The 24,412-nt window shown below is 49.0% G+C and overlaps 1 protein-coding gene across 1 annotated transcript; it reads right to left on the reverse strand.

Annotated features, from left to right (window-relative positions):
* Window positions 1-1,168: 1,168 nt before the first annotated feature.
* On the reverse strand, window positions 1,169-17,317 carry LOC119104860 (facilitated trehalose transporter Tret1; the record flags this gene model as incomplete). Its single annotated transcript, XM_037228586.1, is given in 5 exon segments — window positions 1,169-1,317; window positions 1,789-1,941; window positions 3,159-3,340; window positions 8,822-8,936; window positions 17,175-17,317. Coding segments are annotated over 5 exon segments (713 nt in total), but the record flags the coding sequence as incomplete, so codon positions are not given.
* Window positions 17,318-24,412: the final 7,095 nt, after the last annotated feature.

Raw genomic sequence — 24,412 nt, forward strand, 5'->3', positions numbered from 1 at the left:
CTCTCTCTTTCTCGGAAATCGGAGCTTCGGGGTGTAGCTCAGTCGAAATTCGGCACGGAAGAGCTAGCCGTCCGCGGTCCGAAAACAGTTGTGCAGCGAGCCATCTTAGCTTCTCTCGCAGGTCTCACATCTGGTGGAGTTAACGACGGTCGACAATGCCACTTGCATCAAAGTTCGGAATGTTTTCTACTCTTTCCAAATTTGTATCGACAAAATGCTTATGGAGAAGCGTCAATTCCTAAAGCGATCGGAAAGATTGAAACACATGTTTGACAGCACCTTCGTTTCCCTCAAAAGACGACCTTACTTCTTACGACTTACAGCCAACTTCAGGGTACATCCTGGTGCACGACAAACTTAGTCAGCTAGAGCCGGCGAGAGGGTACCACGCATAAAAACATGCATAACAGGACAGAATGCTACCGGTCTTGTAACATTATATATAGTGCCTATTGTGAGATCTCTAAATGTATAGAGTACATGGTAGAAACGCAGCGGGACACTAACAGTGCATTAAGGGATCTAAAATCACTTCTCCAACACTGGATAAAAAGTATCAGGATGGCAGTGGTCAGCCATTTCCATGCAGAGAGTCATAACATTATTCATGCCAAATTTGAACGGCTGGAAAATATATGGAAAATGGGTTACCCACAGGAGGGCGCGGAAGCAAACGAGATGGATTAGCTGGGGCCATATCATGTGATGGTATGACGGCTGACAAGCCAAACTATTCCTCCAAAAGGTGTGACGAAACGCATACAAATGCGATTATACATATATATATATATATATATATATATTACATGCATGCAAATTCACACACACACTCACATATATATATATATATATATATATATATTATATATATATATATATATATATATATATAATATATATATATATATATATTGCCAAATGTCTTGCTCATACCCAGTTGTTTGTACCACACCACCAGCGAATGTGTCACACGCCAAATACGACACGGGTCCGTAGTCTGGCATGAGTACATGGGCAATGATCTAAGTCTGTCGCCGTATTCGCTCGGCTTTACGGCCATCCCTTTACCCTAACCCCATCCATTCTATTCACTTGAAATCCATATACTGGAAGTTTGATGCTAGTGTTTTTAGTTGAATCATCGCTCTCCTAATAAAAAAGATCTCACCTGAAGAACAGGATTGACTTCCGAGCATCCTCCTCTGGGTAGCCATGGGCAAGTAGCCATTTGGCAGCATCTGGCAGCAACAACGTTCCGAAGAACTGCAAGACGGATGGCGCAATGCCGCAGGCCAGAACTGCGTACCTCCAGGAAGTCTGGAAAATCCAAACCATCATGCGTTGACGCATCCATAATCCGCACGCTCTCTGGAATTGGAGCGCGAAGATAAATACCACGCGAGCCAAGCCCAAAAGTTCAACCCAATTCCTCGACGTTTCATATAGAAGTGTACCATACATTGACAAACGCTGATCTTGGATGACTATATTGTGATACGATTCGCGAGAGATCACAGGACGATGGGGGCATACTTAGCAAATATTAGGACCGAGCTTCAATGGATGGAAATCAGACACTGGCCGGTGGGAGACCGGCCAGTGCCTGATTTGAAGTTCTGTCTAATGTTTGCTAGTTATGTCTACATCGTCTTGTGACCTCTAGCGAATCGTTCACAATATATTCATCAAATATCAGTGTTTTTCATACCGGCCAGGGACCCTGAAGGAACAGGTACCCTTATCTATCACATTTGCGGTCGTGGACCATGATAACATTAAGGCCTTGACCTGCGAGCTGATGCCGTAGACGAGTAGCATGTTGATAGTGATGCAGAGGTGGGGCAGCATGCCGAAGGTGCCACGGAGACCCTGGGAGGATACCTCACCGATGTATGCTCTCACTGGCCCGTCCGTGGCGCCCAGAGCCAGGCCGCACACCACCTGAGGGTCAGGTCTGGTCAGGTCAAGCGCCCACTGACCTTGACCCCGGTCACGCCAGGCACAAAAGGAGGTCAAAAAGGTTGTAGTCCTACAATGCTCCGCATAATACGCATGTTTACTGTACTTGAATAAATGGCACTTACTTTATGTCTACTTGGAATTTTAAAGATTAAATTGGACGCGACTTCTACAGTAGGCAGCCATCACAAAACTGGCTGGCCCAGATGATAATCGGTTATTATTATTTTAAGCTTATTGTATCCAGCCCTACTCATCCGGGCGACAGCCACTGAGTAAATCTCCCTTAAAGGAAGTACACCACCAATTTGCACTTTTCGCCTCTTGCTAGATCAGACGCTTCCGTTTTGAACAGTAATGCCAGGTTTCTTGAAATCCCGCATAGCTCAGAATTTCCGATTGAGATAGCCGCTTCGGCTGTAAGGTCATCACCATGATGATGATGTTTTTCATTTGATTTGCCTTTTCCAACGTGTGTGTTATGTGATGTCAGCGGCTCTTTTCGAAGCGCATGTTGGCTTTGGGAAACCTAAGTATCACTAGCGAGGCGCTGGTTCAAACTTCAACCAATGGACTTCTCGGAAAATGGCCTTCGCTGCCTACTGTGCCAATCACAAACGTTTCTTTTTACTGACGTCATTCAAACCAGACGTGGTACCGCCGTAAAGTACACAGGCCCGCAGTATGCAGGTTAAAACAGCTGAGAAGAGATGCCACCTCTCCGTAATAGCTGACGACGGCCCTCAGCAGCTTCTGCCATCGTCATTTGTCGCGGACCAGACCCGCACTCTGTGTGTACAAAGAAAGAAGAACGGTGCTGTGACAACACGCTGACAGAGGAACATGGACTGGAAAATAATGAAAAGTGATTACCTCATGACGCCCTGATGGTGCTACCCTGGCACTACCCAGTTCCATGATAATACCCACTAGTCGTGAAATTTCACCAGAGTGTGCGTTTTGAAATATGCCCCAAAGGTGTCACACTCCCGATACAGTCGCCGAATCCGACACAGTGCGAGAACACGAAGAGCACTGCACTCTTCTCGCCAGCCAGACGCTGGTCTCAGCTCACCCGGCCAGTCGCTGCACCCCACTGACCCCTAGAGTCACATTCATTTTACCCGACGACCCCGCCTGTGGGTAGCCTCAGTCTGTACTGATGGAAAACGGCAGCATGTAAACACAGCGTAACTCACCCGCGCGGCTAGCAGCAGCCTAAAGTCGTGGCAGAGGCCGAGGATGAGCCAGCTGGCGACGCTGACGGGACTGGCCAGCAACACCAGCCGGCGGTACCCCAGCATGGGGGTCAGCATGGTGGACAGCAGGTTACCAGCCACCAGACCAATCGGCAGCGCTGATACCACCCACGTGACCTGACCTGCAGAGCGTGGGAGGGCTCACGTTACCTGGCCCGCAAGGAGCGGTAGCTTCGGCGTGACCCGTCCTGCAGCGAGTGTCACGACCCCGCGTCACGGGGCGTGATGCGCTTGCAGCAAGGCGAAACACCAAGTCATGACGATGATCGTGGCTGACACGACAAGGTATGGGCAGCACAAATCAGTGGTGCAATGGGGATAAACCGTACACGGCTACCAACGCTACTGTGTGGTTTGCGCATTTATTAATGCATGTGTTTACAGCACTTTCAATTTTCATCATCCGTATCGAACGACAAACATTATGGTGATGTCAACAACTCCATCATTATCAGAGTGATGCACAATCCACCATTACGCGATGTGCCAATCCGTATTATGTAATGTGGCAATCAAGGTTACGTCGATCAGCGGTTATGAGTGCGTACATGTTGATGAAAAAATGCATTCATAATGCACTCATAGATCAGTCAAGATACTACCAATATCTACTTTTACAAAACAGATTGAGCTAATTGACAGCTGCCTACATCAACAGATAAGTTGCATAAAGAGCTACCTGTCCCAAATTTCTTTGGGTTTGGTTTACAAAAAATGCTTGTCCGTTCCATCCAGCTGCAAATGGCGGTCCGCAACCAGGCTCGTTGTGTTCTTTGGCTTAGTCTGCAGCATCCCAGGTGTTACCACACAGGCGAGCTTTGAGAGTTCCGAGTCAGCGGGGTTGAGAGTGAGTTACTGGAGTCAGCGGGGTTCTAAAACACCTTTCGAATTCCGGTACCTGTTCGGTTTTGATAGGGCTCCTGCAGTCTGGAGAGTTCTAACAGACCCTTGAGTTCCTGCCACCTGGTGACAGGAACTCAAATGAAAGTTCTTCCGGTCCAGTAAGCTGCAGCCGGTTAAGCTCCTGCGGTATAGTAAACTACAGCCGGGTAAGTTTCTCCGGTCTAGCAAGCTACAGCCGGGTAAGTTTCTCCGGTCTAGTATGCGGCAGCCAGTTATGTTCATGCGGTCTAGTTCGCGGCAGCTAGGTAAGTTTCTCCGGTCTAGTAAGCTACAGCCGGGTAAGTTCCCGCGGCCTAGTAAGCTGCAGCCGGGTAAGTTTCTCCGGTCTAGTTCGCGGCAGCCGGGTAAGTTCCCGCGGCCTAGTAAGCTACAGCCGGGTAAGTTTCTCCGGTCTAGTATGCGGCAGCCGGCTATGTTCGTCCGGTCTAGTTAGCGGCAGCCGGGTAAGTTCCCGCGGTTTAGTAGGCTACAGCCGGTTAAGCTCCTGCGGTCTAGTTCGCGGCAGCCGGGTAAGTTCCTGCGGCCTAGTAAGCTACAGCCGGGTAAGTGCCCGCAGCTTGGTGGGCTCCTGCAGACCGGGGAGTTGATACGTTTCTGCAGCCTCGCGAGTTCTTAGAACCCCGCGACTTCCTGAAGCCGCGCACGTTACACAGGCTGTCGAGAGTTCCTGGACCAGTCTGGCCAGCGGCACTGCCGGCTCTGCACCCCAGCGGTAGTACCGTCGCACCAACGTTGCACGGCCCGACGGCGTAAACACGGTCCCCCATGAGGGCGGAGAGTTGAGATGGGCACCGCTACGGAGGCCCGGTCGGAGCCCCGGCGTGGGCGAGAGCAGCGGCGGTGATGACGGTGGTCTTCTGAGCCGATCCCCTTTTTAAGAAACCATGTAAAAGCGTTCGTGTGATCACAATCAAGGAGACGTAACAGCAGCAAATGCAACATCGCGTGATCCAGCTATCTGATTAGAAGTTCCCTTTCCACGCAAGCATCACACGCTAAGTGGCTTTGCAAAAGAAAACCACTTGGGTCTCACGGACACCTGCATGCGAAAAGCGGTATCTCTGCTGAAAGGCCCGTTACTAGATCCGCCGCTGCCTGCTGAGTGACTCGTTACTAGATCCGCCCCTGCCTGCTGAGCGGCTCGTTACTAGATCCGCCCCTGCCTGCTGGGCGGCCCGTTCCTAGATCCGCCTCTGCCTGCTGAGCGGCTCGTTCCTAGATCCGCCCCTGCCCGCTGAGCGGCTCGTTACTAGATCCGCCCATGCATGGTCGGCGTCACCGTAAACACTGTGACGGTCGGACGAGGCTACTGGAGGCACAGACTGGACGGCCTGCGTCGTACTGTCAGAACCCCCGCCGAGTGCCAGTGGCGTCGAGCCTCAAGACGGGACGGAAACCAGCCAGCCTCTGGTGACGTTAAGACAGACAAAGCGCAACGTCTGACGATATTGCGGCAGGGGAAAGCGGGGACTTCTGCCTGTCTCTGGTGATATCGCGACAGAAGGAGTGTTGCACTGGCGCCGGGGTTGAGTGGCGGTCCCAACCCTCTGGACATCACAGTGCGAGTGGCGCGAACTTATCCAATTCCCAGGCGGAAATAAGCGTCGTCCAGACGCCTTCAGACTACGCTACGCGCGTCAGGCAACGACCAACTGACACGTGGAACCTTGAGGTCCAAGCAACCGGCGTCGCCGACTACCTCATCTGCCCGCCAAGTTTACCGTCCGGGCAGCAGCAGCCAGCCGGCGAACCTCAGGACCTCGACAGGGTCTCCAGCATGGGGGTGCGCCACGTGTGCGTCATCTGCCTGGTGCTCTGGACTGTCTTCAGCCACGTCTACGCGGCACCGCAGACGTCTCCGAGGCCGCTCGGCATCGTCTTCGAGCCCTCCCAACAACAGAAGAGCCAGCTCGGCATGCGCACCATCTTCAATTTTCGGACGGTGTGTCCGCCTGGAGAAGTGTCCGACAGGCGTGGTGGGTGTCGCACCAGCTTCAGTGCGGAGAGGAGTAGAGCGTCACCCATTGGGCTCATCTTCGCCTGAGGCGGCGCCACCCGGAGCCGCAGCAGCCCACCCAGCACGCTCCTCCGCGCCTCAGGTGGCGCCACCCGGGATCGCAGCAGTCCACCCAGCACGCTCCTCCGCGCCTCAGGCGGCGCCACCCGGAGCCGCAGCAGTCCACCCAGCACGCTCCTCCGCGCCTCAGGCGGCGCCACCCGGAGCCGCAGCAGCCCGCCCAGTACGCTCCTCCGCGCCTCAGGCGGCGCCACCCGGAGCCGCAGCAGCCCACGCAGCACGCTCCTCCGCGCCTCAGGCGGCGCCAGCCGGAGCCGCAGCAGCCCACGCAGCACGCTCCTCCGCGCCTCAGGCGGCGCCACCCAGGGCCGCAGCAGCCCACGCAGCACGCTCCTCCGCGCCTCAGGCGGCGCCACCCGGAGCCGCAGCAGCCCACGCAGCACGCTCCTCCGCGCCTCAGGCGGCGCCACCCGGAGCCGCAGCAGCCCACGCAGCACGCTCCTCCGCGCCTCAGGCGGCGCCACCCAGGGCCGCAGCAGCCCACGCAGCTCACGCCTCTGTGCACGAGGCGGTGCCACCCAGCACCCTAGCAGCCTACTCAGTGCACCCGTTTTCGCCTGATGGAGGCGGTAGCGCCCGGTCCACAGCCTCCCGACCGGGCGCCTGTCTTTGCCTGAGGCGATATCATCCGGAGCCTCGTGGCATGACCTGCGCCGTTGCACGTGAACGATCCGCGACGAGAGATCCGGACCCGAGCGACCTGCGACGAGGGACTCGGACCTGAGCGACCCGCGACGAGAGACCCGGACCTGAGTGATCTGCGACGAGAGATCCGGACCCGAGCGACACGCGACGAGAGACTCGGACCTGAGCGACCCGCGACGAGAGATCCGGATACGAGCGACCGGCGACGAGGGACTCGGACCTGAGCGACTAGCGACGAGAGACCCGGACCTGAGCGACTCGCGACGAGAGACCCGGACCTGAGCGACTCGCGACGAGAGACCCGGACCTGGGCGACCCGCGACGAGTGACCCGGACCTAAGCGACCCGCGACGAGAGACCCGGACCTGGGCGACCCGCGACGAGTGACCCGGACCTAAGCGACCCGCGACGAGAGACCCGGACCTGGGTGACCCGCGGCGAGGGACTCGAACCCGAGCGACCGGTGACGAGAAACGCGGACCTGAGCGACTCACGACGAGAGACCCGGACCTGAGCGATCCGCGACAGGAGATCCAGACCCGAGCGACCCGCGACGAGAGATCCGGACCTGAGCGACCCGCGACGAGAGACCCGGACCTGAGCGACCCGCGACCGGACCTGGGGCAATCAACGACAGACCAGAGTAAAGTCACCTGGTGACGCCCTCGTCCCGACCGCGCATGGTGAGGGGAAGTGGTGGGAGTTTTGAGGTGAATGGTCAAACGTCGAGACACTCAACAGGGCGTTGAGGATCGATGCATTGAGAGTCGTGCTCAGGAAGGGATACCGGTGGATAGCCGGAAGAGGCCCGGCGTTCCACAGTGTCCTGTGAGCTGTGGCAGATCCCACGGCTCCGTGAGAGCGCAGTTAACAGCCTGCAGCCATTAACCCCTCAGTCGCGCGGCTCGTCGTTGCACAGGAGTTTTCGATACTCGAGTGCGCTAGTCCAGCGCTGAGTGTTATATCTTCTGGAAATAAACATCTGCCCACCTGACACAAATGTAAGTATGTTTATGCAAATCGTAGAACAAGGATTGGTAGGTGAAAACATGCTTGGTAGATGACAGACTGAAGTCCTGTCATTTGGCCATGATGTGATATTGCGAGATACAGGTGCGGAGCTTCATAGCAATTGCTGTTGGAGCATGGGCGAATTTCTCTGAGGAAATATATTTCTCGCATGTTTGTATGTGTGCTAACGGCTTGTTTTGCGGACCTATGCGAGCCATGTGTGAGAGACCCAACCAGAGGTGGGGGGGGGGGGGGTCGATTCTCCTCGGTGTCCGCCCTTTCTGTCACAGTGGGAAGTAGAGGACGCCATATAGCATCAGAAGGTCCGTACGTCGTACAGGCCCAATGGCAACATCCGTTCACGGGCCGCACTGACCTCTCGACCTTCCGTGCGCTCAGGGCCCCCCCTGGTTGCTGACGAGCCTTTTTAGCTAAGGGCGCTTCTGACCTGACATTGACCTGACTCTGACCTGATTTTCTGTATGACAAAACGTGAACTGGCCATTGCGGCCGCGGTTTCAAAGTTAAGTTGGAATACAGGTTAGGTTACAACATTCCATTTGAATACGGATAATATTGCTTTATTCAACATGTGTAAATTCCGGCTTATACACCCTTCCAAAATAACAGCATTCTCTGAGGGCTAGCTGTTCCCAAAATGGTTCTCCGAAAACAGCGTCTGTTGACCAGCATCAATAATTACGGATTGTGTTGTAGCCTGCAGTCGGCTTTCCCAATATTTATATTACCTTGAAGACAGTGTAAACCGATAAAACACAGCAAATCATGCTTTCACTTCCAATCTATCCTGTCTGCAGTCAACGTTCTTTTGTCACTAGTCCACTCTTTGCTGATCAAAACGGCATGCAACGAAATGACATAAGCGTGCATCGATCGATATTTCAACTGGAAACGTACAGCGCAGTGAGATCAACACCCGTTCTAAGTTTTCCATATAATGGCATACTTTGCGACATGTAGGCGCGTTCCGGGTCCGTTTCTTGAATGAAGAACACACTGATGAAGCCCATCGCTGCGCCAATCACAGAGTGTGTTTGAGCGAAGATGAGCGCAGCTGCCATCTGCCGGAAAAAACACAACCTATCAATTCACTGATTTTTTACAAATGAGGTGCGATTTCGCATTACGGTGGCGAAAACACGCGTGTAAAGATTCAATTTAATTGTGGAGATTCATATTGGTGTGGAAACCCGGTTCCCGGGTCAGAGGTCATGCCGTGAGTACTTACTCAATCTTGCACGGTTTGCACGATCTTCGAGTAGCGTTGACTGGTGGTCCCTGTTTAAAGTCCAAGTCCATGCTTGTGCGCTAAGAGGTCAAGATCCCATTGTGACGAGCCCAGAATAGGATTTTCTCTACATTTGCTGATGGGCTTAAAGGATGTTGTACGCGGAAGACCTTTATAAAATCTCTCGCAACCACGAGTATCGTTTAAGATTCTTTTGGATGAACCCCAAACTTAACACGTGTACAAGTGGTTTCTTGACTGCGACACGCTCAGGGGGTCCTAGCCCCCCTGATATGTCAAAAACTGAGGCTGGGGACATCGAATTCCTCAGGTAGGTAGGCCTGCATACGAACTCGCTTGTCTCCATTTTTGAGATACTTGGGTCAAAAACTTTACATCAAACAACGCCAGCCAAGGTCAGACTCCAGAATAGTGCATTAAGTGCCCTGGACATCCTCATGCAGCCGCCTTGAACCTAGCTGCCTGTTCTAAACAAAGGCCGCTAGTGTTCATTAGAGGTAAGTGACCTTGTTTGGCATTTAGAAGGTCATTGTGACCAACAACTTCAAGACTGCTTTAATTTTGGAACTTGAATAAGCGTCAAGGACGACGCCTGGCGGTATGTCCCTGAACGCAGAACGTTGAGTTCAGTCCTTTTAGGTCAGTGGCCTACTCTGGCCTTTTAGGTCAGTGGCCTACTCTGGCCTTTTAGGTCAGTGGCCTACTCTGGCCTTTGAGCAGCCCATGAAAGATGCCTTTTACGGTCGCTGGTACCAGTTACATTGAATCCATTTGCACATCTTTTGTGAAAGTGGGGAAGGAGCTGCTGCCTAAAAAGTAGCAATTTCTACATGTGTTTGTGCGACAGTGCATGGGGTAAGGTAAGGTAAAGTCAAGTGGAAAATGCACGAAACACAGTGGCGCACCAACAGTCATAAAGGGTCACAGGATCTTCAGATATATCAAGGGGCCCGACTGAGACCTGAACGGTTCCTTAAACAATTAAAACCGAAACTCCGGCCAGCGTACCGTCTCTAAGTGTAGATGCAGAAATCTCGCAAAAAGGGAAGTTTTTCCAAGTGTCAAGGTGACACCACGCGGCTTATGTCTGGAAATTTTGCCGCGATGCCTGGGCGACATTTACTCACCTGGAAGTTCCCCGTCCGCAAAGCGCGAGGGCATGCTCGTATCGCAGCCATAAGGCACGACGTTTTGACGCCTACGAACTTTTTCAATTTGGTTTTTCTATAAGTGTTACCACAGGACCACCACGCGTTCCCAGCTTGGGAAGGAGATCTTCTGTATCATGGTACATTTTGAAGTGCAGAGGAAGATATCCTAGCATATTGCTTCTCGGCCAAACACAATACGTGGGCTAAATATTTGCGTCGCACGTTTACCACGGCAGTGCCAAGTTCCGGTTACACACTGACATTGTTTGAAAAACAAAACTCAACAAGGGCAGAACTCAGGCTCCAAGCGGATTTGCGGATCACACGCAACTAAGCAATCACGGTAAGTTTATGTCTGACTTGGCCTTGACTCGATGCCCTTCTGACCCCCAGTGACCCTGTGTGCGAGATCCCCGTGACTATTCTCCATATTAAGGTAACACTATTGACACTGCATCAATATATGATTATGCTGTGTGATATCAAAGTACAATTACAAGCCTCAGACCATGCATGCTATTTTTCCACCTCTCGCTGTGCGATAATGTCCGATACGTGACGTAATGCGTCGCAAATTCATGGCTATCTCACAACTCATGACCACAGAGCCTCTCTCTCTCTCTCTCTCTCTCTCTCTCTCTCTCTCTCTCTCTCTCTCTCTCTCCTCTCTCTCTCTCTCTCTCTCTCTCTCTCTCTCTCTCTCTCTCTCTCTCTCTCTCTCTCTCTCTCTCTCTTACTTTTTGTATCATGGGGCGTAGATATTACCGTAGACGGAGGGTTTCAGATTTTACTGATCCTTGCGGGCATTTTTATGCCTGTGACGTCATCAACCGTGTGGAAGATTTCAGCTCTCTGACTAGTGAGTGCGACGGAGCACGGCTAGCGACGACCTGTCAATTTTGCGTATAATTTTTCGATTGGATCCCGAGATACACAGGGGGATTACCTTCATCTCCTGATGTCCCAGCTATTCCGAGCGGGAGCATATCACTGACGTTGTCAACGTAAACAACGATCGGCTAACTCTCCAAAGTTCCCAATTTCCAGAGCAACGCTTCCTTCCGTGTGCCACCCCTCAAAAATGTGCAGCTGCCTCACCTTGTCATGTCGTCAGCAACTCAATCCTACCAACGGCGTCAGCATGGGCCGCCACCCGATCGCGTGGGCGTCCGGTATCGCCTGGGTGACCTGACCCGCCCGCCGGACGGCTCCAGCCAGCCCGGTCGCGGCGGCGGCGGGAACCTGCACCGACGGGGGCGGGGCGGGGCGGAAGTGACGCCGCCCAAGGACGCTTCACGCGGCAGCAGAAAAGGGCGTGGCAGCAATGCTCAAGCCACGCGCGTGGCTACGTGCTGGGTGGAATTCGCGCGGAGCGCGAATTATTTTGCACTTCTAACAAAAAATGCCCCTCAACACTAATACGTCGTTGCAATGCAATGCAATGCAAATGCACGACGACCCGGCCAATATGTATCACCTTCGGATCATCGTGGGAATCTTCCATGGATCAGAGGAAACTGCGGTTGAGGCGCGGGTCATCAGAGCAAGGGCCCAGACAGAGCTGCATTGGCTGTCACCGAGCCAGCGCACGTGACCTCCAAGCCGATCATGAGTTGCCGTGACCAGGCACGTTTATGGCCCCCAGTTCCACTCCGTCGGCCGCCGCCTCACCCACACCCCGCCGAAACATGCAAGCGTCACCTGAGCAGACAAGGTCGGGCGGAGCCGACGCTGCAGTTCAAGGTTCCGGGGCCGTGGATCGCGATACCTTGGTTATGAGCTGCATGGCACTGCAGCGGCGAATGCGGCGCTATGTTGTGAATCGCAGCGGCGAATGCGGCGCTATGTGATGAAACTTTCCAACAAACGGAATCGTGATTCATCCGTCATTTCTTGGGCAAACTGTCCTAAGGTTTGGATTGTGCATGCTATCTCAAAGCATTAGGCTGATTTTGAATGTTACATTGAATGCCAACAAATGACTGCATCGTGTAAAGACTTAGTAGGACCTATACCTCAATACACAGAAAATTTTCGGCTGTGCCATGGTACAACGCTTACCTTCTTCTTACCTTCTTCAAAATCTACAGCTGGAATCCACTTGTACTCTCCAGACACCTCACTGTAAATTACCTCTGCAAAATTTAGCTTGCCAAGTCTTAGCATTTATAGTGAGATCTGCCACGCTAGATGGCCTGGAACATCGACATAAAGAGCAGCGATATTTGGTAAACTTCTTTTCCGAACCTTTCATGACATACAACCTGATTGCACACACAAGATCGTGTTCCAGAATAGCATTTGCAACATCGTGTCACTTAAGGGTTGGCCAGATTGCTGTCGTCCAAGTATCGTTTGCATTTTTCATTTTCGGGGCTTATTTGATGTTGGTGATCAAACAGGTTGTTTCACATTTTTATGAGGTCTTGAACCGAACTAGCCATCTTGACCTTTCCGCACGGCTCACGGCCCTGCTATTCTTAAGGCTTAAATCCCTTGCGTTCCTGACCTCAATCCCAGCAAGAACGGGGAGACTATTTCGGAGAGAGAACTTTAAAGTCACCCTGACATTCATGACGTGCTAGCAAAGTCATTAAAATCCTGTCATTCCCTAAGCCATGCTGCGATCAAGGCCGAGAAAAATACAATGGTCGATTCGTTCGTGTCTGGCGCTTGTGAGCACGATCTCCAGATACAACAACCGTCAATTGGCTCTCAATCAATGTTGTGCAAGGAACGATGACGTAATCATACAATGACCGTATCGAGGAGCACATTTACTAAACTGAGAAAGTGGTGTTTTCTAGAGCAGTCATGTCTGCTTAAAAGCACTACCAATACTTGTAAGTGGGCTTTGTTTCATCATTTTGGATGCTTGTTTCAATGCCTTAAAATAAGAAATATTTCCTTTCAGCGTAGAAGAACAGATTGCCGATGATTCTGCGCCGTCATGGGCCCATCACAGGACAGTTTGAACCCCAGAAACGAACGTGTTACACAACTCGAACTGCAGGAACGAACAAAAGCTCGAACTTCATCCTAGGTCACATCAAATGATGCTGCAATTTAATGGCTTGCTGCTGTCTAGACCATGGAAATATAACTATATTTACCGTCTTCAGTACGGAGCATAAACTGAGTGTGTTGTGCACTGCAATTTTTAACAACAAAATTGCATTGAAGAAAACTTTCGCTTCGATCAACGCATGTAATAAATACTTCAATGCATCTACATATATCTCCATGCTCCTGGTTGTACTGCCAGGAATAAGGCTATGTGTGTTGTATTATCTTTATCCATAACATTCCTCGTAAATGCACTTGATAACTTACCTTATGAGAGGAACTCCTTTGACTTCATCGATGGATCAACAGATAGTATAAAGCCTCAGAGCGACTTGATAATTTTAACACTTCTTCTGAAACATTTGCACTGAAAATTACCTACATACTTAATAGTCAAAAACGAATTCCTACATGCGCGTTATGTTTGGCAAAGATTGAGTAACGAAGTTTCCGAGCATCGAAATCTACGTGTAAAGATTTCAATGGACGACGTTTTGATCAAAAACCTTGGAACTACACTAAAACGTACCTTGAACACTTAGAATGATACTGACCGCAAAATACCTCATTTGATTCTTTCTCAGAAAATAACCACTCGGCGTCGTGTGACTTGAGGCCTAGATGAGGCGAGGTGAACTAAAACGGACAGGGCGGTGTGCTGGCGATACTTGAGAGGCGGGCACAACAGCAGCGGCGACCAAGCGAGCGAAACAAATTACGGAGCACATAAGAGCAATTTAGCTTATCTAAGTTGCTTCACCCATCCTTAATCTGGCGTGTCCCGAAAGTATTCCACATCTGCAGCCTGAATACATTAGACCCCCCCCCCCCCATTCTCCCCCCACCAAAACCACTGGAGCACACCTCAGGACCCTGTCACCTGAGAACAAGACTTCGAACGACAGCCGGGAAACCAGTCGATTTCACCGCCGGTGAGTTGATACCAATAACATGAATGATGACATCATAGATCGCGCAGAACGTTTGAAAAACAGCATATTTGGGTGGCACGACGGCCCAAGCAACTCTAATGCTAGGTTACGGTTTTCGCCGGCACCGAATGAAAGGGCGTCTTCCTGTGCTTCCGAAGATAAAGTGACGCTGACAATCGTCATGGGTCAAGGTCAAGGTCAAGGTCAAGCAAACTTCATGTAAGGGAAGTTTTATCTTCATTTCGCTTGCATCTAAACTCACTTCACTTCACTCCTCCTGACCTTTATCGATGGGGTATGACCTGTGTGACCTCGCGTGATCACGTGACTAACTGTGACCAGCAAATAGAAGAATCATTCATAAATTGCATTTAAAACAATAACAAACAACAAAAGAAACCAGGCATCTACTCCATGCCAAGACAAAAATCCTCGCGCAGATTTCACTGATGTCATAACTCTTTAGCCTGCCGAAATGTCACACCTGTTTTACTGCAGGAAATGCAAATTTATCATTACTAGCCAGACTATATTCCGTGCATCTAACGCTGTGCGGACGTTATCTTCGAAACCATGAAAGGAACCACCTTACGGCATCTCGCACTTCATGCTGCTCAGCATTTCCCAGGGTATACTTCACCAGGGTCGTTTGGGGGTGCTTTTTATGAATGTCCCTTAGACGTTGCTGCCAGCATTTTACAGCTCCTATTCTGCACGACCGACTTCAGACTCTCAGTCGGCGCCAGGGCAGGGCTGCTGCCAGGCCACACCCTGTTTATCCCGGACCATGCGGGCAGTGAACTCGGCACCGCTTCGCGTCTCGGTGGCTCGCTTCGCATGAGTGCCATTCTGATGGAAGGGTCTGGGATATTTCCGGCAGAAGGCTGACCTTTCATGGCGAACCTTGCTCCTTCCGCCCGCGCATCACAGGCGTTGCTGTCGCAACTGCTGCTGTAGGTGCCTCCTTCACGCTGTAGTCGGCGCATGCTGTTTGGCCTCGGAAGACGAAGTGTAGGTCGAACAATCCGCGGGGGCTAATTAATAATCCCCAGAATTTTCCAGAAACCGTAACCCCTCCAGGATCTTTCAGAATCTTCGGCGTCTGTTTCGCCGATTCGATGATCGAAACCTCAGAGTCTGTGCATGCCGAAACGCGGCCGTTCTGCCGTTTTCGCGGAGAAGGAAGGCTGAAAGAAAACTTGCTCGGATAAAATACGTGTCTACGGTTTTTTAGACAGTCCTATTTTTTCCAAATCATGACGTACTCCAGCTACTTGTTTCTCCGCACTTTTTTTGTTTCTTTGTTGCTGTTTTTTTTGTTTCTGCTTGTTTTTCCGCACTTGTTTCTCTGCACTCCGTCAGTTTTCGCTGCCGGTGCGTTTTGAACGATTTCAGTCACAAACATGTCTTCAAATGACTGTGGCTGTGACACATGATTGTGACTGCGGCACATGACTGTGACTGAGTTCAACTGACTGCAAATGCCTGCAACTGTGACTGCGCAACATCGGGTGCTGATTTGCCGTCAGCCTGCGGGTCAATTCCCCTTCCTCGTTGACTGACCCCTACGCAGATCTGATTTCGCCCCGAAAAATCTGGTCACCCTGCTCCTCAAGAACTCCCCCCCCCCCCCCGCTGTCGCTGATGCTTTCCTGGGGCTGTCGTTTACGGTTGTGAGATATTCGGCACCTGATGGTGCTTCCGTTAACGTCCCGGTTTTCCATAACCCCGACCCCGATTATTCCGCCGAATACCCGACCGACCCCGCGGTAGCGGGTCGATGATGTGTGCTCTTTGGTCATGGTGGGCGCAGGGCCTTCGCGCGCTGGGTCCCTCTTTGAAACTGACCTCCATCTCCCTCATCCCAGCACAGTCATGTCGTGCTGCAGGGTCACGTGACAAACGGATAAGTGGAGGTGTCCTGGAGCCAACCCGCGAATGCTTTCATTTTTCTTGAAATCATGCGAGTGAGGTGATCTAAAGTAGCAAGGGCTCAGCATTTTTGGGACACCTTGAAGGTGGCTAGTTTTACGAGGGTGAAGAGCAGTGGACGCAGGCATACCCTGAGGTCATGAGTTGTTTGGAAGCCATGCATCTGCGAGGCAGTACGCCAGGCATCGAACATTTTCGCACAGCAAGAACTTAAAAATAGCAAGCATTGTGTGAACCTTGTAATTGTGCTTTAATGCCAAACAGTAAGATAATCTACTTACGCAGCGTCAATTGCGTCACCTATAAATGGCAAATGGTCATGGGGGATCTCGGAACTGGAGTCACTGGTGGTCAGTAGGGCATCTAGTCAAAGCCAAGTCAGGCATGTATTTACCGTGATTGCTGATTTGCATGTGATCTCGATGATAAATGCATGGAGATCCCAAAGCATGTGAGCATCCTGGAGCTTGAGCTTTGCCCATGTTGGATATGTGTTGAAGTAGCGTAAATGCATAACCGGACTTTTGATACTACTGGGGAAATTTGCGGCAAAGTTACATAGCTCACTTGTAAGAGGCGATCGACCCCATGAGTTTGCTGATTATAAGATAGAAGATGCAAGATAGCGCCAAACGCTGCCTGCTCATCAGAAGATGGCGTCGCATTGGAGATGTATTACTGGCGACAGGGCCCTCACGCCAACCACAGCGCTGCTATCGAGGATTGTTCTTTTTGTCTTCGGGACACACCACTCGACGAATGATGTTGGAATGATGACGAATGCTACTGAATGATGTACCTTCGGCATTGAGTGCACCACCAAACCCACACGCACAGTAGAGCACAGCAACTAAGATCTAGCATGGTGTGCTACTTTACGTTGTCGTCTGCTACTCTGAGCTAGATACCGCACATGAAAGCCGCCATCAAGCCGGCTTCAGCTGGCTCGTATGTCCACCTGCCCCTCACCTGTTTCATGACGTAGCAATCGACAGCTGGCGTCCGCACTGATTCTGTGGGCATCGGCGTGTCTTCGTGACCCGTCACTGTGACCTCAGAGCGTTTCTCAGCGCGTGACCCCATGGCGGCCGTCCGCACCTCCACCACGCGCGGCGCTTCTGCTCCGGCGACTCACCGCTCCACACGGGCGTGCGGACCGCGCACGGCTGCCGCCAACTCCCTCCCAGATCAGCTGACCCACGTCGTCGCTGGCACGCCGACGACCTGGCATCGACGCGCTGACGTCACGAGGTCGGCGCCGACGCCGCGACGGTGGTGCCACTGGCGGCAGTCGGAGGAACTGCTACGCTCGGGACATGGTCTTGCAGTGTGTTTTGGTTTTGATCTCTTGGACGCAATAACGGTTCTTTTCCAGTACGTGTTCAGAGGAAAACGACATTCAGAACGTTCAAGCTTGAAGTGGGCATGTACCGGGCGGCTCAAGCAATTTACCAATGGAATTTTGTATTGTTCAGGGAAGGCGCCACGGATTTTACGTTGGGGGAGGGGGAGGGGGGGGGGGGGGGCGGGGAGGGGATAGAATGTTTCAAAAGCCTCTCACATGAAATGACAGGGGACGCTGGGGAGCTTCGTGGGCAGCAACGGAGGCCTTCTAAGCAATCGGAGGGGCCTCTTCAACGTTGTATTGGACCTCCTTATCCACAGCATGAGCTACCCCATTCATGGACAAGGCTGCATGTATAAAACGGGCCTAATGTTGTTGAAAATGGTCTTCTCAACCCGATTTATTACCTCTAAATCAGTTACTGGGGCCTGGGTCCGTTGAATTATGGTAATGTAAGAGCAGCATCCGAGCCTTTGTTTGGAAAAAGGGTTTTCCCAAAACATTCAGTGGCAAAAACTTTTGCCGTCCGCAGTCAGGCAGAAGAGGAGGAAGCAACTGCTCCCACTGCCCTTGCTGCGCCACCCATGTTTCTGCTCCGGACTGGGAGAAAGTGAAATAAATGATATGGTAATGGAATATTTTCCAGCATGTCAGAAAACCATCTTGAATTTTCTTACAGGTAGCTTACAAAAATTGGGAATGGTATTGCATGACGTGAGCTGCTTCATTCTTGTTTTTGTTTCTTCCGCTTTAATTTACGGCGCTGAACGAAAGTTTGCGGCAAAACGGAAGAGCATGGGAAAACAGGAAAACTATTGAGCACGAGCGTTGCTGTTCTGTTTGAAACCCATTCAGCTGCAAGTACTGCCTGCTTAGCAGCGCCCAAATGATTATCATGGGGGAAGTGTGCTACACAATGGAAGAGAAAGGGATATATATATATATATATATATATATATATAAATGTGTGTGTGTGTGTGTGTGTGTGTGTGTGTGTGTGTGTGTGTGTGTGTGTGTGTGTGTGTGTGTGTGTGTGTGTGGTGTGTGTGTGTGTGTGTGTGTGTGTGTGTGTATGTGTGTGCTTGATTAAAAATAACTGCTGACTCAGCATTAACGAGCTTTTTGATGCATCGTTCTAGTTTCCGGGCCTTTGACTTTGCGTCATCGCTTAGATTTAAGATGGTTCGCACAAAATTACTCATATATTCATCACTCCTTCCATTCTAACGTTTCGAGATCTTATCTTATCTTCGGAGAAGACTAAATTGCACAAGATATGAGTTTTGAGTTTTAAAGGATGAAAAATTGTGCACTTCTGTTGGAAAACATCTTTTAGTACGGAGAACATAAATGAAGCATAACTAATTGAAGTAAGACGGATTGCTATTTTCATCTTCATACATGTAAGAAACACTCATAATGGGAACATCACAAAGACACAATGGGAACACTATTGTCACAATGACATCAGAAGTGCTCACCGCCCACCACCTAGTAGCTCAAGAGTTCTGCAAGAATTTGTCTGTCTGTTTAAGGCCGGAGAGAGTTCGTTAATGAATATGCTTTCCCAAATTTGAAGGCGTCTTCTGTCACTGCACGTCCGTAAAATGTCAGTGCTGTCTGTCAGTTGTTGTCGTGTCAATGTCATGTCGTGTTCCTGTCGCATGTGGTCCAGAGGTGCCCCGTCACGTAAGTGCATTGTCAGGCGTCGTGAGAGTGTCGTTGTGGTCACACCAATGTAGTGTGTGGGACGAAGTTTGCAGCCTTCGATGTTGCATTGGAATTGATACACTACATTGGTGCATTTCAGTTTGTCGGGTTTGTCTGGGCTGTTTCTCATAAGAAAGTTCGATATCTTCTTATTACAATAGTAAATGACAATGTCTATTTTGTGGTCGTTTTTGCCTTTAACATGTTGAGAGATAATTTCCCGTAAAGCTTTTTCGTCCTGCTTGTGAGCAGATGTCATTTGATTTTGATAGTACAGTTTGACGGTCGGTTGGATGTCTTGCCTTGGTTTGCTGTCAAAGTGTCTTGTCATATGTCGTTATGTCTCGTTTTCAATGTCAGAATTTGAAAAGCCGTTGTTCACCAGGATCTGTTTGATTCGTGTCAATTCTGAATGTAGTCCTGTCCAATCAGAGCAGTGCTTAAATGCTCGTCGAAGAAAGAACCTTATGACGCTAATTTTGTAGCGTCGAGGACACTCACTGTCGGCATTTAAGCACCGTCCGTTGTTAGTCTGTTTTCGGTATACAGTCGTTTTGAATTGTTGTCCTCGTCCATCAACAGCTAGGTATTACGTTCTGCACACTTTGCTCTGTTGTGAATTTTAAGCCAGACCGTTCTTCAAAGGTGTTTTTGAGATGTCCTAGTTGGTCAATGCCCCTAACTTCTACAAATATATCGTCTACGTAGCGGCAGTAAATGTCCGGTCTTATGTCGTCATTTTGTAGTTGCCCTGAACATGAACTTAAACAAAAAGTACTTGACGAACTCGACGTGATTGAATGTGACGCTAGACGTCTTACTAGAAACAGAATCGTGAAAAAGCTCTCAAGGCTCCATGGTGGACATATAGTATTACCGGAAACTGCCGACGGTTACATCAATTTATCTCAACATGTGCTGTCGAAATATGACAAACTAAAGAAGAAAGTAGAACTAGAAATTCTTTACCAGGATATCTTGAATTTGAAAAAAGAGAACAAAGTTACCGTGGACAAGGATCTAAAGAACAGCTTATTAGGAGAGAGCACGAAAAAAGCGTGGAAATGATAGAAGCAAGATATTCACGCAAGAACTCAGGACGGCGGCAAGGGAACTTCGAGAAAAAGACGACATCATCATTCGGCGAGCGGACAAATCATCACTCTACGTAATACTTGACAAAAAGGAATATCACATGAAAGTAAACTGCATCTTGAACGACGACAAGAAGTTCCGGCACATCACAAAAGATCCAACAGACAAACTCAAGACCAAGCTTAACAAACTAATCACTGCTGCCAATGCCGCTGTTGATGGCATACACTTTTCCAAGATAACGGATGAATTTGCGCCTGGCTCTGCTTATGGGTCTGTGAAAGCTCACAAAAACGGCAACCCCCTTCGTCCAATAATCTCACAGATCCCTTCACCAACCTATAAAATTGCAAAACGTCTTAATGGTCTTCTGTCACCATATCTTCCCATGTCTTACAACTTGTCATCAACGGATGAGTTTATTGATATAGTGCGATCTCGTCAACCTAAGGGCCTTCTAGCCTTTCTAGATGTTGAAAATCTATTTAAAAACGTGCCTATTGAAAGAACCATATCCATCACCCTTGACCGCGTCTACAATCATCCTGAGATTCCTCCTCTCAAAATATCAAGGCGCCTTCTTGAACAATTACTAAAAGCCTGCACGTTGGAAGTTCCTTTCCGCGGGCCTGATGGCCGAATGTATTGCCAAATTGAGGGTGTTGCGATGGGCTCACCTCTAGGACCCCTATTCGCCAATTTCTTTATGGGACACGTAGAAACCGACATACTACAAAATGACGACATAAGACCGGTCATTTGCTGCCGCTACGTAGACGATATATTTGTAGAAGTTAGGGACATTGACCAACTAGGACATCTCAAAAACACCTTTGAAGAACGGTCTGGCTTAAAATTCACAACAGAGCAAAGTGTGCAAAACGTAATACCCTTTCTTGACGTAGCTGTTGATGGACGAGGACAACAATTCAAAACGACAGTATACCGAAAACAGACTAACAACGGACGGTGCTTAAATGCCGACAGTGAGTGTCCTCGACGCTACAAAATTAGCGTCATAAGGTTCTTTCTTCGACGAGCATTTAAGCACTGCTCTGATTGGACAGGACTACATTCAGAATTGACACGAATCAAACAGATCCTGGTGAACAACGGTTTTTCAAGTTCTGACATTGAAAACGAGACACAACGACATATGACAAGACACTTTGACAGCAAACCAAGGCAAGACATCCAACCGACCGTCAAACTGTACTATCAAAATCAAATGACATCTGCTCACAAGCAGGACGAAAAAGCTTTACGGGAAATTATCTCTCAACATGTTAAAGGCAAAAACGACCACAAAATAGACATTGTCATTTACTATTGTAATAAGAAGATATCGAACTTTCTTATGAGAAACAGCCCAGACAAACCCGACAAACTGAAATGCACCAATGTAGTGTATCAATTCCAATGCAACATCGAAGGCTGCAAACTTCGTCCCACACACTACATTGGTGTGACCACAACGACACTCTCACGACGCCTGACAATGCACTTACGTGACGGGGCACCTCTGGACCACATGCGACAGGAACACGACATGACATTGACACGACAACAACTAACAAACAGCACTGACATTTTACGGACGTGCAGTGACAGAAGACGCCTTCAAATTTGGGAAAGCATATTCATTAACGAACTCTCTCCGGCCTTAAACAGACAGACAAATTCTTGCAGAACTCTTGAGCTACTAGGTGGTGGGCGGTGAGCACTTCTGATGTCATTGTGACAATAGTGTTCCCATTGTGTCTTTGTGATGTTCCCATTATGAGTGTTTCTTACATGTATGAAGATGAAAATAGCAATCCGTCTTACTTCAATTAGTTATGCTTCATTTATGTTCTCCGTACTAAAAGATGTTTTCCAACAGTAGTGCACAATTTTTCATCCTTTAAAACTCAAAACTCATTTCTTGTGCAATTTAGTCTTCTCCGAAGATAAGATAAGATCTCGAAACGTTAGAATGGAAGGAGTGATGAATATATGAGTAATTTTGTGCGAACCATCTTTAATCTAAGCGATGACGCAAAGTCAAAGGCCCGGAAACTAGAACAATGCATCAAAAAGCTCGTTAATGCTGAGTCAGCAGTTATTTTTAATCAAACATGTATCAAAGAAAGAATTCTGCCAAGATATTCCAATATATATATATATATATATATATATATATATATATATATATATATATATATATGTGTATATATATACGTATGTATATACACACACATATATACATATACATATATATATATATATATATCCATTTATACATAGACCACTAAGGAAGCAGCATTTTGTGTTTAGAAGCCTTCCGGGCTCAAGCCTTCGATATTTCGAACGTTATTTCTCAGATCATCTGTTTGGTTAAAAAGTAGCTCACCAAGACACATGTGCAATTTTCTGACATATTCACTGTTCAACCTATCGGATACATTACCATCCATTCTCAAAAGTAAAAACTTCGCTCCTCTTCTCATGTCGGTAATTTAGACAGTAAAGGCAATCTTCCACGTTTGAAAATAATTGAGCAAGCATCAGATATGTTGAAATAAGCTCACATATAGCCATTGTATACTTTGAAATGGAAACCTTGATTTAGGCAACACCATGTCTTCATATAGCAAATCCACTCTTCCATACGTCAATGTTCGATTGCGTCGTTGCACCCCGTGACATTCATTCACAGCTAGTTGGCTGCTGTCATACCTGGAAATCTTGCCCACGAACCACAGATAGCAACGGCTCGACTACTATATTTGTCTTGGCCTTGACCGCATCCGAGCAGCGAATGGTATATCTGGTTGCGAGTAACGGTTTTTTGCGTCGAGAGTGCTAATCCTGCTAAATCCCAATGACACAGCGAATACATGAGGGCGGCTGGCGAATTCCCAGAGAGTTACCGTACAGCCGGGGTGAAAAGTGTCTTTTCTGCCCCGACGAAATTTTGAAAATCCTGAATTGTCACTTGGAGCCAGCTCTATCCGAAACCGTCGCAATTAATAAAGATCATGGACCACACAAAACAAAGATAATTGAAAGGTAATGAGTTATAGAGATCGGCAATAATCTCGTTTCGGAATGCTCAGTTACACTAGAAGACGTCGCATGTACGGAGAAAAGCGATAACACTTTTGGTCATCAGTCGCATCACAACCACAAGTACATACTAGGGCAATAACGGCGTTGCAGAAGATCTCTCGCAGGGTTAATTCCATCCATTAAAATCGCCATCTACCCTTTGCTATTAGTTGTACACTATTAGCTTGTGCAGCAAACTGCGCTACCTTAAGCTCAGAATCACTACGTATTTTCATATCACAGCTATAGCCTGTTCACAACTGCGGTGTCTGAAATACAATTTCATGGTTTTCCATAATGCTCAAAATTAATATTACTAGCATTTACAGTCCAGGCCTGGAAATTTTTACTCCCCAACTCCCCAAGTTTAGCCCCGATTTTTGTCATTGATCATATCCCATAAATCGATAATTTTTCCCCAGCATGGATGAGCACTTTACTATAATTTAGATTATTGATAATGCATCTGCTTTGCCGATGACATTTTGGTGTGCCGAGAACGTGCATGTAAATCGGTTGCGATAGTGTCACTTTGCCGCAGGGTGCGCGCAGTGTGCAGCATCTTTTAAATTTCGCCATGTCTTCTAGAATTGCTTGTATAGAGCCTTTGGACCTTGCAAGAAGAATAGGGGCGTTTCTGAAGCCCTTTGATGCTTTGTTGTACTGTTACCAGTCATTGCAACATTCGGTAACTTTTGTAAAAAAAAAGAATCCACGAATTCTTTCTTAAGGACTCTGGTGTTTCGCGGGCACACTGAATGTGGTTTTCGAGGGCTGCATTGCTTTATTCGGTCGACAAAACTCTTGCAGAGTTTTGCATCTTTTTGACATCAATTTTGAAAGTTGAATTCCTGAAATTGACATTTTGCAAGGTCGATGAGGACGCAGGCCTGTTTCTTCATGCCCCTTTTCATTCGATGTTAGCAATGTCCTCATTGTTCAGGTAACCTTGCCGTCTCGCAGAGAA

Source organism: Pollicipes pollicipes, unplaced genomic scaffold (genome assembly GCF_011947565.3).
Source record: "Pollicipes pollicipes isolate AB1234 unplaced genomic scaffold, Ppol_2.1 Scaffold_6052;HRSCAF=7182_pilon_pilon_pilon, whole genome shotgun sequence".
Taxonomy (NCBI): domain Eukaryota; kingdom Metazoa; phylum Arthropoda; class Thecostraca; order Pollicipedomorpha; family Pollicipedidae; genus Pollicipes; species Pollicipes pollicipes.